General features: G+C 41.2%; 1 protein-coding gene across 1 annotated transcript; it reads right to left on the reverse strand.

Annotated features, from left to right (window-relative positions):
• Nucleotides 1-899: 899 nt before the first annotated feature.
• spon2a (spondin 2a, extracellular matrix protein) lies at nt 900-15,903 on the reverse strand. The gene is made up of 6 exons (XM_061047861.1): nt 14,277-15,903; nt 10,304-10,532; nt 8,150-8,370; nt 3,307-3,498; nt 2,687-2,858; nt 900-2,421 (listed from the first exon to the last, which is right to left on the reverse strand). Exons 2-6 carry the CDS (start codon nt 10,530-10,532, stop codon nt 2,234-2,236), a joined length of 1,002 nt encoding a protein of 333 aa, XP_060903844.1. The 5' UTR covers nt 14,277-15,903; the 3' UTR covers nt 900-2,233.
• Between the last annotated feature and the right edge of the window lie 627 nt (nt 15,904-16,530).

Below are 16,530 nucleotides of genomic sequence, written 5' to 3' on the forward strand. Positions count from 1 at the left end.
TTGTCCAGCTCTAATTTCTATTTCACACAACAGCATTTAATATATAAATCTGTGGTTTAGGCCTATCTTAATTTAACGAGAAAAACGAGAGGCCTAACAGTTTGGGTAGTGGCTGCAGGCTATGATTCCAAACATTAAAGTGTATTTTAAGTGTTATAGTGAACATTTCTACTTTAAAAATTAAAATATGTGTCACATCAACCTCACCTGCATCACCGAAACCCCTTATCTATATCAGTTTATATTGTATTATTTCAGGGTACTATAGTTTTATGTGATATAATACATTGTGTAAATAAAAAGACACATGTAGTCATACAAAGCAGACTGATAAACAGAAAATACAAAGAACAATAAAAGCCCCACAAATATATAAGGCTGACTATCCAACACTCTTGGTTCCTCTTGGTAGGTATAATTAGGTTATATTAACTTGATTCACATTGAATGATGATTTGTTCAGGAGTTTTACTTATCACGGTCAACAAAGCCTGTTTTTCTAAGTTAAATACTGGCAAATATTATTTAAAAAATAATACATTAATTTTTTTCCCATCATAATAATGTACATTTTTGCTTGTAGTAGGCTAGTAGAAGTGTTGTCAAGTGTGACCACAAGGAGGTGCTACACTGCCATATACGATATGGCAGTGCAGGGGGAAAACTATTTATTTCACTGAAATAGTTTATATTTATGACAAAGTAGTAACAAAGCTGCCCAGGGCCGTATATATATATATATATATTTATTACGGTGTATTTTAAATTCAGGCTGTGTAATCTAAATAAAGACATGCCAACACCTGTCTGGTATTCACAAATACATTGACTGTATTTACTGGAAGAGTGCTGTTAAAAATAACTGAAAAGCCATACAGCAAAACAAAGTGACACAGATCCTCTATTTGAAAAACACACCTCCATATTTATTCAGGAGTTTTACAAGATACATCATATCAGTATATACAAAAGATCAACATTAAAATATCAAAAGAGATAATAATACAAATATATATATTTTTTTCTTTCTATAAAAAAAATGTTTTTTATTATTAGGTAGGCCTGCTTCTTTAGACCTTCTCTAAACCTCAAGTCAGCTATCAAGTGTTTCTTGTGAAGGTGATATTTATAAAAGGGGTGGGAGGCTATTTTGAAAGAAATGAATGTACCAAGCATGTGTAGGCTACCAATGTAAACTAATGCCACAATGCCTTTAACAGTATGCAGTATGTGCAAGGACCTTTGTGCGCAGATTTCTGTGATCACATGTGTGCATACACGTAAGAGTGTGTGATGAATACTTGTGACTGTGGTGGGCCACCATCAGGATACAGATTGAATGCATATGTTAATGACGAAATGAACAAACCATAACAAGTCTCATCATTTCGTTGTGGGGAAAATGTGTCACGCAGCTTCATCTCAATGTTTTTATTCTGCTAATGCAAATCCATTTTATATTACACCTTTGAAATGTTATTTCAAACATTAGATACTGCTACATTCAGAATAAAAGTTCAATTCATTGCTGTTTTAATTAGAGCTGTTTAGATGTCATTTTCCCCCAATACACTTCCCCTTTGATCAAGTGTGAACCTAGAAACAAGCTTAGCCAATAGCAGCAGCTCAGGTCCTTCTAGTTGTGGAGTTACCCTGATTTTTAACATGAAACTGCTCCCTTTTGTGCGTTTACCTGTTTTAATTATCATGCCTTTATCTTTATTAAAAGTACAAACTTAAAACATGTGCTGGGAAAACACAGATCATTGTCATCAACTAGCTACCTTTCACCAGTGTTACATTCTTCACTAGCACTGCGATGCTGTTATTTGCTGTTTTCACATGAAAATAGACCCGAAATCTTTCTCTTTTTTTCTGTCTGCTAGAGGCAACCATCATTTATATTAATGTTGACTGTTATTTGAGAAGAAGAAACAAGTCCATTTCGTAGGGCCTCATAAGTCTGAATCTAATGTCTGTCCAACACTTGTAATTCTAATGGAAAACTGTGGTTAGAATACACCCTAAACTAGTGCACTCAGTAAAACTAAGTGGCTGCACAGAAGGGGCAATGCAGCATGTCTTTAAATGATCACAAATTGACTGTAACAAACACATGATCCTTTGCATTTTCAAGGAAATACTTAAGCTGCAGCAACATTTCGTAGTCCAGCAGTAATAACATGAGGAGTCCCAGTGTTGAATACTGGCAGTATCTGTGCGCCCTTGCAGGTTACTGAAGTTTCATACAACTGTGTGGTACACATTCAGCCTGTTCCTCCAGCTCAGGGCAGGGGACACCAGCATTGGCCGGCCGCAAGAGGATGTAACGTGTACGGTGGCGAACACCACCTCTGGAGCAAGGACCCAGACATAAACCCCAGGATGACCAGAGAGACACTTCGCAGTCCAGAGGTGTCACTGCGTCACAGGAAAGAGATGTGGCAAGAATAAAGATTTTGTTAACAGAAGAGACAAGTAACCAATCTCTGCAAAACAAGGCATGTTTCCATTAGCATGGGCTTGTAGCATCTGTAGATAACATAGAATAGTACAGGTTGTGCTGGAATGCAAGAAGTCCTGAAACTTAGACTATATTACACCTGTCATGCAAGACGCATTAATTTAACAACACCGAACATTTCTGATCCTTCTAGGTAAAAGGTTTTGGTTTCACTGATCTTACCTGAGAAGCGCTGTGGACTAATAGAGTTTGGTAAAATATGATTGGACATTGGGGTTTGCCGGTCAGGTGATCTGCTCTGTTGAGTGATCCTAACGCTGGCAATAGGTGGAAGCTCCTTTAAGCGTGGATAGTAGAAGGAGTTGGCTGGATGGTTCGGCATCTGAGACGTGATCTGAACGAGTCAGCAAAGAACAGTTGGGCATAATTCATCAGCAGAGCCAGCTAGATTCTCAACAAAAGTTCAAATACACAATAGCTCACTTAAAAACACATGTTGGGAGAGGAGAGGCTGACTGTTATGTAAGAGAGGCCCTCTTTACTCAATTCACTCCAGGTCAGGCATGAGGGCCGCCAAGCAATCATTTGAGTGGAGACAGCTAAGAATGATGTCTCGTTCCCGTGCTGCTAAACTATTTTAGGAGTAATGAGGACCATCTACCTTGCTTTGTCTTTGAAGGGAATTCACAAAAGACTTTATTAAGAATCATCTTAAGAACCGATGATAAAACATCCGTCAGAATTTAAGCGTATTATCATGAACTTATGAACATATATAATATACAAAAAAAAAATGTGTTGCGATAAAATACCATAGGATACCATATACATCAAGAGCTCACCTTTGTGATGTTTTCTGGAGGACTCGTTGGAAAGTTTGGAGAAGAGAAAGTGAATCCACTATCAGTTCCTGCATCATAAGGGTGAAGGTCAACGCTCACTTCCTGTTTCCAGTGGCTGCCCTCGCAAAGGTTTAAACTGTCCACACCGACAAACCAGTCGGGGCTGGGGATCATTTTCACCATAAGGGACAGCTATTGATCAGAGAAAGAGAGAGGAGGAGACTACACATTTAGTAAGTTAAGACAAAAAGTTTTCAAAATACACAAAGACTTGCAAAATCGATCGAAGTGCTGATTCATAAATCCTAATATAGCTCAAATAAATTGAGGACCAAGGCCACTAAGTACTCTTAGATTTACAGGAAGGAGGTCTTTGATGCAATACTAATGTTGGTTCCTCTGTCAAGACTGAAACATCTCAACAATTATGAATGGATTCTATGACATTGTATATAAATGCTACATTTTTAGTCTAACTTTGGTTACCATTGCCATTGTCAGCAAAAAAATCTATATGTGTCCATCAATTAGGTTTGTAACCTACAACATACAAAACGATAAACAATGAAAGTGCTAGTTACATTGTTGAATGCATAATGCAGAGCTTAAATGTTGACCAGTGTTAGCACTGACACTGTGAGCATATCAGCATGCTGATGTTGACTTTAAGCTCATAGTACTGCTATAATGCTTCCAAACAGGACAGCTGGACTGGTTTCAAACTCTGGTTTATTAGCTTTTCTTTTTTTGTGCTCAATTCTTGATTAAGAAATGTACAAAGAAATTACATCATATGTTACAAATGTTTTCCCCTTTTCTTCCCCCCAACCCCCTAGAGCACAAACATCTATAAAAGTGCATATGTGCAAACATCAGGATTGGTTTATTAGCTTTTTTGATCAATGTCTTTAGTCATAAATCAAAAAGAAATAATCTCTGAGGCATATATATATATTTTTTTTACGGATTAGTTTAGTTTGTGCTTCGGTGAATGATGATAATGTACTTTCAAGTTGTTGATCTACTTTCTAGACTTGCATGCATTGGCAAATTGTAATTGTAAATGATACTACAGGGGAACCTGATGAAAAATGGAATCACAATGCATTTATACTCAGGGACTATGGAACTGCCTATGTGCATGTGCATGCACCCACACAGTTTCCTGTGCAGGGTTGGACTGTGTCTCATGTGTGATGGATGTTTCCTAAGAGCTGGTGACCTCATACAGGAAGTGGCCTGGGGGTCGGCACACGCTGAGGTGGCAGTCACCCAGAAAACAGCACGTTTGAAAAACGTCTCCTCTTTTGTGTCCTGATATTTGAGGACACGGGCTGAGCTGCTGAATGCCAGGGTCAGAGTGGGTGGGCTGACATCAAACCAGAGCAGACCACTCGGGACAGGGAGCAGGCAGTGTCATTCTGACACATGGGGCCTGTTTCTTGCCTGTGACGCACGGCAAGAAACAAAACACAAATCAGGATCAGCTCTGCTTCTTTCAATCCTCCCCTGATCCCCTTGTTCCTTCCTTCCTTCCTTTCCTCCTTTCCCCTCTATGGCCTCCTCTCAAGCAGTGTTTTTCCACGTAGCCTCGTCCTGCTTTATCCATTCAGCCACTCAGCAAGGATCAGAGGTATCCCTCGTCACTTTATTGATGATGGTTTGCAATACTGAGGCCAGGAAGGATCGCTAGACCACAGACAGTCACTCAAAGCGCCATGATTCCTCTCACTTTTTCTCCATCACAGCAAAACTTCCGCAGAACCCAACAGAGAAAAATTCAACCTACAAAACATGTAACTCAGTCCAGGAGCTCAAGCACCTAAATTCTAAGGAGCTGCTGTTGTATATTCTGTGCTCTCTGTGTTTTGAGCTTAAGGAGAAATACTACTTGGATCATTGTACTATTTATCAGTCTGTTTTGAATCACACATTTTAGAGCAACGAAAAAAAACCCTCATGAATATGGAGATAGGAATCATATGTGGTGGTGTTTTTTTGGACATTGCGTCTTATTGTTCTGGTTTGTGTGTAAGAGAAAATGCGAGGGAGAGAGTCACAGACCGACAGAAAAGAAGGGCAACGGATTTAGGTGTCAGCCGACTCCCATCATTCAGTCTGTCACTGTCACGTTCGACACAAGCACAATAGTCATACCAAGCTTTTTTTGTTTTGTCCACAGATCTAAAAACAGAAAGACGCTTTTAAAAACAGTCACAGACATCACGTACCTAGAAGAAAAGCTGTTAAGCTGCTATCCATGACAAGTACTTACCAAAGATGCCCTTCGACAGAGTTGTTTATGATATTAGAGCGCCCTAAGGTTCAGGCAGTGGAATAACCAATAAACAAATGTAGGTCAGCAGACATTCAGACAGGCAGACACCTATTTCTAAAAGCTCCAGCAAATGTCCGCCCTTCCTCTTCACCTCGCTCCCTCTTGTTCATCTGCAACATATGCTTTGCACATAAAAGAAGACTTTACTTCTAGTTAGAACTCTGTGAATAGTATGCGACAGTTTTCCAGAGAGCCATACCTCATTCCTCTTTGAATTCCTTTGCCTTTATTTAAACCCTAGGCCCAAATTTAGGACTCCAACAATGACCCTTGCTTTCAGACTCACTCACTATTCAACAGCATTGTCCAGCATGAAGTTGTTCCCTAGAGGAACTGACAGCCCAACAAGACATCCACATTTATCAGCCTTAAATATGGGCTAATGCTTGATTGCAGCTGTCTGACGATCCAAAGAAATTTGTTAATAGTTTGAAGTTTTAACCCAAATATATTTTTCTTTCCCAGGAAAATATTTCCCCTCTGAGCAACATTAGCTCAACAAAGAGGGTAAAATATACTATTAAAATACATTTTTGTTTTGTACTTATCACCCCTGGATTCTGACTGCCATCTTCCCTTCTGTTAGACAAGACAGGCCTCACTTTGGTACAGTAGCTCAGTCTTTAGGGACATGGGTTGGGAACCAGAGGGTCGCCGGTTCAAGTCCCCGATGAAAGTTTGGAAGTCCGTCTGGTTGCTAGAGATGTGCCAGGTCATCTCCAGGTTGCCTCTCCGGTCGCTGGAGAGGTGCTAGGTCACTTCCCGAGTACTGCTGAGGTGCAGTTGAGTCGACGACTCTGACATCTCTCCATTAAAGCATGTCCATAGGTCCTGTTTGTTCATGTGTGTATAGTGGGCCTATGTGTGTGAGAAGCAGCTCTCAATAATAATCACTATAGTGAATAAGACAAAATACAGAAACTAATAAAATATGTACATATGAACCTTTATGAATATTGTATCAAAGTAGACTCCAGATTTGAACCAAACATTGACCTTTGCTCTTAAAGGAATACTTTGAGCTTTTTGAAATTTAAACTTTAACTCTGAGTTTCTGAGAGTAAGAATAAATAACTGAAGCTAATACCATATCTTAAGGTAAATTATGAAGCTTTTGTCAGTTAGCCTGAAAACTTGGCACAGGGGCAAATAATTCACCAGGCTTGTTCAAAGGAAGCACAATCAGCACCAAGACTTATTCATTCATAAATGATGTCTCTTTTGTTAAGTCAGACCACAAAACCACATAGAAAACTTTTATTTTGGTTGTAGTTGTAAGGGAACGGCAGAAAGAATCCAGGAAGTGGCTGCCTAGCCAAGAAATAGTCTACCACCACATATAATATCCATAACACAGCATGATATAATTTTTACTACCTTTTTTTAATAGATTAATTACATCAGATGTTTAATTAATCAAACTGATATGAACCAAAACACAAGACAAAGGAAATACCTAGAAGAAGGCTATACAGATACGCCTAAAAACTCTCTAAAGACTCAGCCTGTTTGAAAGAGAGGTTAATGTGATTTGTTTTGCAGTTTTTCATGATTGCAGTGGTCCCAAAATAGAAAAAATGGGATGTGGAGATTTTGTATGTTGGGGGTGGGGTGGGGGGGGTCTTATGGTCTAGAAAGAATTTAACATGAGGTTGATGGAAGCATGTCAGAATGGGGGTATATGGGATCAATGATTAATTCTAGTAAAAAAGAACAAACATGGCCGCTGCAATTTGAGCAAATAAGGATATTGGTTGACTGACTAGCTCAAAATGATCTAGAGTGGTGAAAAATGAAAGATTGCATTAATTGCTTAAATAAGGTGGTGAACAAAATAAATCAGATTGCCATATGTCTTAGCTGAAGGAAAAAAGCTTGAGTAGCTTCGTGACATAACGGTGATGATAAAAAAATGTAACGGCAGATTTGATAATGGAGGGGGGTTAGCAATCAAACTGTTAAAGTGTAGCGGACAGGTACAGTTTAAAGTATTTTTTATTAATTGTATTATTACTATTATTATTTGTCAGAATTGACTTGGAGGAAATGAAAAGGCATCCACTCTTAAAAGGCAGCTGAGCAAACATTAATGGAGGACAGGGGATTCAGGATTAGGGTTTTGCAGAGAAATAGATCAGTGCATCATCAGCATAGCAGTGTTTGTTTTGGAGCAATTGAACAATTTCTAAACTATTTTTGTATTTAAGTTCATCCTGGGCACAATGAGTTCATTGGGCCATGAGGCAGACAGTGTGCAGACCATGCAGGACGGATGTGGGTGTTTGTGGCTGCAGGACTTCAGCACTCGAGCTAAACATAGTCTGATTGGATAGTGGAAAGAAGTGGTGAAATGTGCGGATGGACAGCATTACGTGAAGGCCCAGATCACCAGATGACTTAAGAGATTTACTCAAACAGAGACAGTTTGTGTGACTTACTCTGTCTGAGCATGTGCTTACTTTTGTGAATGAGCATTGCTTCTACTTAAGTTTTATTTGTGCCTACCACTGAGTTCCGCGGCTGTATGAGCAACTCCGTGGAGCTGTGCCCGATGCCGTTTGGGATGCCGGCCGTTCTGTACATGGCTCCAACCACACGTCTCTTCCTGGCCTCCTTGGCTGCCTTCATGAGCTCTACCGTCACCCCGAGTTCAGAGAAGTTCTGCACCCCTGCACTGGCTGGAGCACCCTCCTCCCACAGTCGAAAATGGCGATTGTGGCTAACCGCTAATGGAAGAAAAGAAAAACAAGAGGAAAAGACAGGAGAGAGATGCTTATTTGCTGGAATGCATATCAATGTCAATGAGGTACCACAGAGCCTCAGCCAGACGGTGAGATCATTTCCACCATGGAGCCTGTATGTATTTCTACAACTGCCTCCTTCTCCCTGCAATTAAACAGATAATGGTGAAGAAATTGCCCACATGTATGTCTCTGGCATTAGTGCATGGTTATAGTCACATCTTTCTCCATCTATCATTAATAAAACAACAGCAAAGTCTGGAGCTACCAGGAGATACAGATCAGGATCTCAAAGTCAGCACTCAGATGGTGGATGAACATTTTTTAAACAAATCTGAAATCCGTTAGTTTATACTCTTTCGTACCATCCAGCCAAGACAACCATTGCCTTCATGTTCTCATACTTGGTCCTGTTTATCTATAATATCTGCTGCGAATCAAGAGACTTGATTTAGGTCAGACTATTTGTAGTTGAGCGCACAGTGAAACCCACAGACCAACTTGCCTGAGCCAGTGGTTTTAAGGGCAGAGTAAGGTTAGCCAAAAACACGCTGACAAATACTCTGATGGTTCTGCCTCACCTCACTACTCAGAGCTGTACAGGCACACATACACGAGCATGCATTTATACTTAAACACTCTTGACACATGCTTAACACACACACACACACACACACACACACACACACACACACACACACACACACTGCGCTGAGACACATACACAACCTGTCCAGCACACTTCACACAGTATCTTGTTTCTCCCCTAAACGGCATTACTTAGACACTTAATTGCATTTCCATCCTAACAACTTTCCCACAAGCATCAAGACCTTGAAACTCGATAACACATCACGTTTGGGCCCCACCAAGACGTTAAAGCCCATTTCCCGCCCTTCCTGAATTGCCCATGTTTTTCTCTGGCCATGACAGACTCCATTTCCTCTTCCATATAGCAGTGTCCTCGGCCCCTTTACCCCAGGGTCTCCACATAAAAGCAGCACAAACCATCGATGGCCCCCAAACCCCTTGACAGGTTGTGCTTTTCGTTGTGCAGTGACAAACTTTATTTCCAACGTCAACCTTTTCTAAACCCTTGTTTTTCTTCTTTTGTGACAAAACCCAGTCCTTGCCTCTCCCACCCCCATCCCCTGTCCAGTGGTGCCCAGGGACATTAAAAGCCCTTATGGGTGTGTCAGAATCCCCGGTGTCTGTCTCTATAAGGAGTAAGTAGGCCATCACCCTCTGGCAGGGCAGCAGGGCAGCATTGGGAGAGCTGGAAACCAGACAAAGCCACAGACAGTGATGCACAAGAGCAGTTAAACACACACACACACACACACACACACACACACACACACACACACACACGTACAAACATCTGCCATCCATCCCATGCTCCATGGCTTGGAAAAAAAGCAAGGAAGGGAAGGGCAAGAATCTCCTCTTCCTCTTCTCCTCCTACTCCTGGCTCTGAGGTAAGTGGTGTGACCCCACCACACCCCAACTATCATCACCCTCCTTCGGCAGCCCTGAAAGCCTCTACTCCAGCTTTTACCGTCAACGCTGTGGTAAACCAGTGGACATGTGGAAAGGAGTATGTGATCAAGTTGAAGAAATAGAGAAATATTAAAGAAATGGCTGGACAGACGTTACAGACACTGAGAGCAAAAAAAAAAAACCATCTGGTAGCATTTAGACGGCCTTTCATATTGCTCTACCCTGTGTGTGTGTGTCTATGTAAGCTGACAATGAAAATCTAACCCTGTGACACATGATGGGAAGCAACAGATCTTTGTTTGGGTACAGTTAAGTCTGACAGTGTTTTGCTTCATCTCCCTTGGAATTTCCACCAATCCCCCCCCCCCCCCCCCCCCCCCCCAAAAAAAAGGACTTTCTTTATCCTACACCAGCTCACCTATGAGTTTGGACCACTGTGCAGGGGGCCGGAAGAGTGGATACTGCTTGGGAAAGGACTGTGGGCTCCAGTGACCCGTAAAGACCAGGATGTAGGAAGCAGGACCCTTGGCTGTGCATTCTGTCCCATTGAGCGGTCGCAGAGGCCCAGCAAAAGTTATGCAAAGCTTCAGGAGTACAACGAGTAGCTGCTGCAGCCAACTGCAGGTCAGGTGCTCTGATGACATCATCTGAAAGAAATGGAAAAAAGTATTCCTCATTAATTGTAGACATGTATCAGGTTTTCAAATGATTGGCTTAACCATGCAAGCAGCAGTTATGTTGATTGCAAAGAATAACTGCTTCTGATTTCTGAGATTTCTTGAGTACCATTAAAAGTTTCGTCCATTTCAAGAAAAAGTAGAATCTTTGTCCATCAGCCAATAAGTGAAATGACTTTAAAATGAACATTTACGAAACCAATACCAGACAATCCTGATTTCCCTTTAATCCAAGAACAAAGCTCAATGAACCCATTGACCCTGGAGACTTTAAAACAATACTCCTATTCCCCCGAGCCAAGCCAACAGCGTGTTGGGCCACCGCCAATCTGCAGCTACACATTCATGCGGTAATGTCTGCCAGAGAAGCACACCAAAAATAAAGCAACAGAGGTGACATCTCTGAAGATAGATGCAAATCCTGTCTGCTTCGCTGCTCTACTGACCTCACCGACTGACCATCCACTGACCGCCAGCTGCTGAGTCAGACTCACTGTAAGAAGAGGGGCATAAAGGGAAGGGGCGCACATGCAGGGTACCTGCTCATGATACATTTCACCCTCACATACTTGCTTAAGATTTTGCTCCTAATGTTGTTTCTTTTCCTCCTTTTTGATTTCCTTTTTGACAGAAAATTTACACAACAAAATCTACAACTGGCAGCAGTGAATGTTGCAGAATCTTTACAGAGGCTTGATAGCTGAATGTTACAGAATGACCCACCTTTACTACCTGACTCTTTGTGAGAGTCTGTGTATGAAACCTTTCTGAAAAATGCCAAAAGAAACACGTTGCCTCTGGGATGAAACTGTTTAAATCTTCGTCATAAAAAAAGAACCATGTAAGATTTTATGATTGCAGAGGATTTTTACTTTGTTTGAACTCTGCAGTTCTAATGACTCTTTGGATGAAAAGTCGTCTGGGCGAAAAAGCGCAAAATAGGTGATTTTATATCACCCATTTGCTATTTTCTTTGCAGATGTTTTCACTTTGAGTTGACGGTTTATGATCTGATGACAGATGGATTTTTTCTGGTTTGTGTGTAACTGAAAGGGAGAACAATGTTTCATGGCTGTAGCCTTGTGTGTGGCGTTTCTCTTGGTTACTATACTATAACTAAACCTCCAAGCAGCTGCAGAATGCAGAAAGTTAAATATGGGCAAGTGGACCAGTGCACAAACACACACAAGTGTGCACACACACACTGCACATACTGCACATGTCCTGCTGCTCACTGTCCCTGAAGTCTATTTCCAGAGGTCATATAATGTTTCTCTGCCAATATAGGTGCAAAACTCCAACTCTGACACTTTTCTGACCGCAACCTTTATATGTCCCTGAGTGTTTTATCAATTCCCTGTCTCCATTAAATGTATATTAACCACTACACAGTTTAACAGCCAGCTATAAAAATACCTCCAGTATGGAGACACACAGAGCCCAGCTTTGATCTCACTGCTCAGTCATCTGATCATCTCACCGGCTGCAACGTTGCTGCTCTGCAGGAGGCAGATAAAGCTCCAGGTGGAGAGGTTTTAATGTGCAACTAGTTCCAAAAAGTAATGGTATTTTAGGAAGATGACAAAAAATATAATCTCCAGACTACATCAGAAACAGTTTTGATGCTTCTGAGGTCTGTGTGCTCGGGTTAGTGGAAGTTCACGCCTGTAGCTGAAGGTTTTTTTTACATCAGTATGTGAAATGAACTGCCGACTGTCGACAGTCTGTCGACTTTAGTATAGAAAAGGAGGTCAGACCTTTCGCAGGCTGTTGCAAAGATTTACCTGTTTTAAACACGTACCAGAAAAGGACCAGCTGCATTTTAACTGTCAAGCGTTCTTCGTTTTCAGAGTGATTCATTTGTAAAATACTGAGAGTGGCTTTCATGAGTTCTGTGTTGCTACAAAAGCGATTAAATATTTTAATGAAACACTGTGGTTTAACCTTCCCTCTGAACTTGTCACACTGACACACGAAAGAGACATTTCTTGAATTCCCACACTGACACACTGAACTGTATTAGGTAACACACACACACACACACACACACACACACACACACACACACACACACACACACAGATACATACACACATAGCCTACACACACATAGCCTTGCTACCAGCTGATGTCTTTCTTTGAAAACACATACTCATAATGATAAGAATAGTAAAGGCTGAATGGTATTTATCAATGCATGCAGAGACTAAAGACATAAGTCCAGACATAAAGTTTACAAACTTGCAGCATGCACACACACACACACACACACACACACACCAGACCTGCTCTCGTCAGTCAACATAAACAGACACATACAGCAGTTTTTTTTTCTTTCTGTCAGGCACAAGACACAATAAAACCAGGGTATGTGGCGTTCAGCCAAATGTAGCGGCCGACGCCCCATGGGCACCTTCACTGTGTAATTACAGCAGACTCATGCAGAGATAATACACACATCCAGCTCAGCTACTAAACACAGACACGCAGGTATGTGCACACAAGCACAGATTTGTGCACACAGCGGGAGGTTTGTTCATTTTTAACAAGGCAGGGGCTGGGAGGTAATTTGCTGTTTTCTCAGAAATATTTTGTTTTGCGAGGCTGAGGTACATTCAATAGTGTGTGCTTAAAAAATAGATGCATCGCTGTGTTTAAAGGGCCTTAGTGACGCCCTTATGTAGCATGAGCACGTATCTGTGCAAACAATCATGCATATGCACAGAAACGCAGACAGATAGATACTGTAATCATCCAGACAAGCATCACAACAGTAGGTTGGAAACTTGTCCGTCTCTCATCCTGGTGAAGGGGAACTCATGACATTGCGGTAGCAGCTTATGTAGATAAAAAAAAAGGAGGAGGGCATGAAGTTTAAGGTTTACTCCAAATGCTCAGCTAAAGCCTCATCTCAAGAGGAAGACAAGCATGAAAGACAATGTGTGAATATATCTGTACCTGTGTTTGTATATAAATTGCACCAAAGAACAGATTATATGCAAAAATTGTAAGCAAAAATCAATAATTTTGTGTGAATTCAGCTGATTTGTCGGGGTACATGCTAAGAAACAAAACGTTTACAACTACAAAAATGCAAAATGAGCTAAATAAACGACATAACCACAATTTATCCCAACACAAAAGTCTTCATTCAGTTGTGAAACATAAGAACCTTTTGGAGATAAAATCTCTTTTATTTGTGTTCATTTGATGCTGCTTTTTATAAACAGTAATTTTTTTCATCATTATCAGATGTAGTTAACAATTTCTTTACAATATAAGTGTCTTTAACATAAAAAATTTCTACATGGTTAAATGTTGTGGATTAAACCACTTTTAAAATATACAAGAAGTTAATATTAGATATTAAAATCTCTAATACAAAGTTGAATTGCAGATGTGATTATAAAATCTACCTCAGTGTTATAACAGACCTCTCTTAAATAATATGGAACTAAACATTGATGCATTTTGTATAGTTGGGTGGCATTAATCATCATTTATCAATATATTGTAATGAAGTGACGCATTACTACTTTCACTAAAGTAAAGGATATGAACATGTTTCCTCCCCGGCATGCATTTGCTCCAAAAAATACAATGTCTTCTCAATCTTACAGCATGTCTTTTGGCTAACAGGCATTGAAATGTGCTTGTAAGGGGTCCCCTCAGACTCTCCTGATGAGAATGAATGAAATCTCAGCGTGGTCTTACCTGTGTTGGATCAGTCAGTGACAGAGAGAAGCTGCAGCAGGATCACACAGTTGGAACCTCAGAGAGGATACAGCTCCGCTCACTCACCTCCTCTTGCTCGTCTTACTCTCCCCTAAGTCACTGTCTGCTACAGCCCTATCAGCCTGTATCCCTCTATCCTCTGTCTTTATCTCGCTTTCCAAATTTCTCTCCTCCTCCTCTGTTCTCTCTCTCATTGTATCTCCTCACGTTACCCTCCTTCTCGCTGCCTCTCGCTTTCTCCTCCCCCTCCTCCCCTTTTCTCCCCCTACCTCTCCTTGTATGGAAAGGCAGTTAACAGACTCTATCCCTCTCTTTCTCCTTTCCTTCTCTCTTTCAGTGGCTGTATGAGATCAGCAGCTTCATTGCTGACGAGGTAATCAACACCACATTGGCCTCTCGTAACCACTCAGCATTGTGTATTTTCTTATCCGTTTTTCAGTACGCACTATCAGACTTGAGCGGCGTATGTTGGTGAATAATGGCAGAGAAACAGACGGGCTTAGGCGCAGACATGCAACCTGGAGTACAGACAGAGCAGAGTCTGGACAGAGAAACAGTTTTTTGTGTGCGTGTCTGTTTCTGCACTTAATTTACTGATTGGACTTTGCAGAAAATCAAAGGGTGTTCAGTAGTTGTCGTCTTTGTTCCCTTTTCAAATAGTTCTTCTGTCTTGTGGCAGTTCCAGTTGTGATCTGAGCCGAGGACCCCCCTTTATTTTTTTGACTCAGGTCAGAGTGTGCATGTTTGTGTGAGCGTGTGTGCGTGTGTGTCCGAGACGTGTGGTCACCAGTTCCCACAGCTGGTACACACATGGACTACCAGGGAGGTTTGTGTTACCGGCCACCACTCACTTATCAACATGTCAAAGCTCAAACTCAACCAGGCTGTGTACTTTTGTGTGTATGTGTATGTTTTCGAGAGAGAGAGAGAGGGCAAAAGCAATGAGAACTTTTGTTATTTTCCTGATTGTTAGTCATTGGACAAAACAAGGCAGAAAGCCTATATATCATTAAAAGTTGTCACGCAAACACACACACACACACACACACACACAGATGCACTTTGATCATGGCTGTGATCTAATACGGTTAAGTCACAACTACTGCCCTTATATCTGCTATACTACTACTATCACCCTGACCTGGCAACCAGCAGCCAGACCCTAAAGACGACTCTGCTAGTGTGTGACTGCAGACCCTTTAAAACAGCTCGGCCACGTCACTGTTTGGCTGGTCTGTCTGCCTTCCAGGAATGGGGGGAGACGAAGAGGGGCGGACAGAAGTAGGAGAGGGGGAGTGGGGTTAAATGTGGATCAGGTAACAATCAGTCTTTCACTCAAAAACATTGAAATAGACAACAACACACATCTGTGTCTCGCCTTAATTCGACGCAATTTCTTTCTAAAAAAAATTGCAACTAAATCATCTACCTATCTATCTGCTGTCTGTCTCTGCACTTTAAAGTAGGTTACGGGAAAAACCCAGACTTCCCTGCTGCCACTGATTAATGACAGTGAGCTCTGCGTCCAGGTTGACTCAGATTAATGTTTAGCGTCATTGACACCCTATCAAATACACAGGTGTGTGTGTGTGTGTGTGTGTGTGTGTGTTCAAGTGTGAGCATGAACACTGTGCGCACAAAAACACTCAAAACGCTGGCGCAGGCATGTGTACTTGCAAACGAAGGCAGGATTTGATAGTTATGTTGATTATTACTTGTTTTATTACTTAACCACACACACACACACACATTAAGATACCAGACATGGCAGAAAAATCTCTGCAGGTTGTCTGCTTGACGCAAATCCCCAATATAGCTGAAAGTTTTCTTCCTGTCAATCACATGCATGAGTCAACGTTAGGAGCCAAGTAAGTGAAGCAATGAGAGGAAAACTATGAGCTAATCACCGAGTGCTGGGCCACAGCCATACGAGCTCCAGTGTCTCCGCTCCATCACCACAAAACCCTGCAGACAGCGGCATCAGGACCAGATGGATTATGTTGACTGTGTATTGTGATGCAACATCATGGAATATCAAAGCCGGAGAATAAATGCAGAATGTTTCATGCCAATGCGGTTGCTTAGACGTCTTTTGTATTTCAAAGAATACAATATTTTTGTTATTGTTAAAAAAATATCACATGAAAAGAATAAAATCAACAATTTGTAAGTCTGTCTCCCGATATGTTTTGACGCCCATGTCCTCTCTTTGTGACTCAGCTCAAAATCATTT

This window comes from Labrus mixtus, chromosome 10 (genome assembly GCF_963584025.1).
Source record: "Labrus mixtus chromosome 10, fLabMix1.1, whole genome shotgun sequence".
In the NCBI taxonomy this organism is placed as follows: domain Eukaryota; kingdom Metazoa; phylum Chordata; class Actinopteri; order Labriformes; family Labridae; genus Labrus; species Labrus mixtus.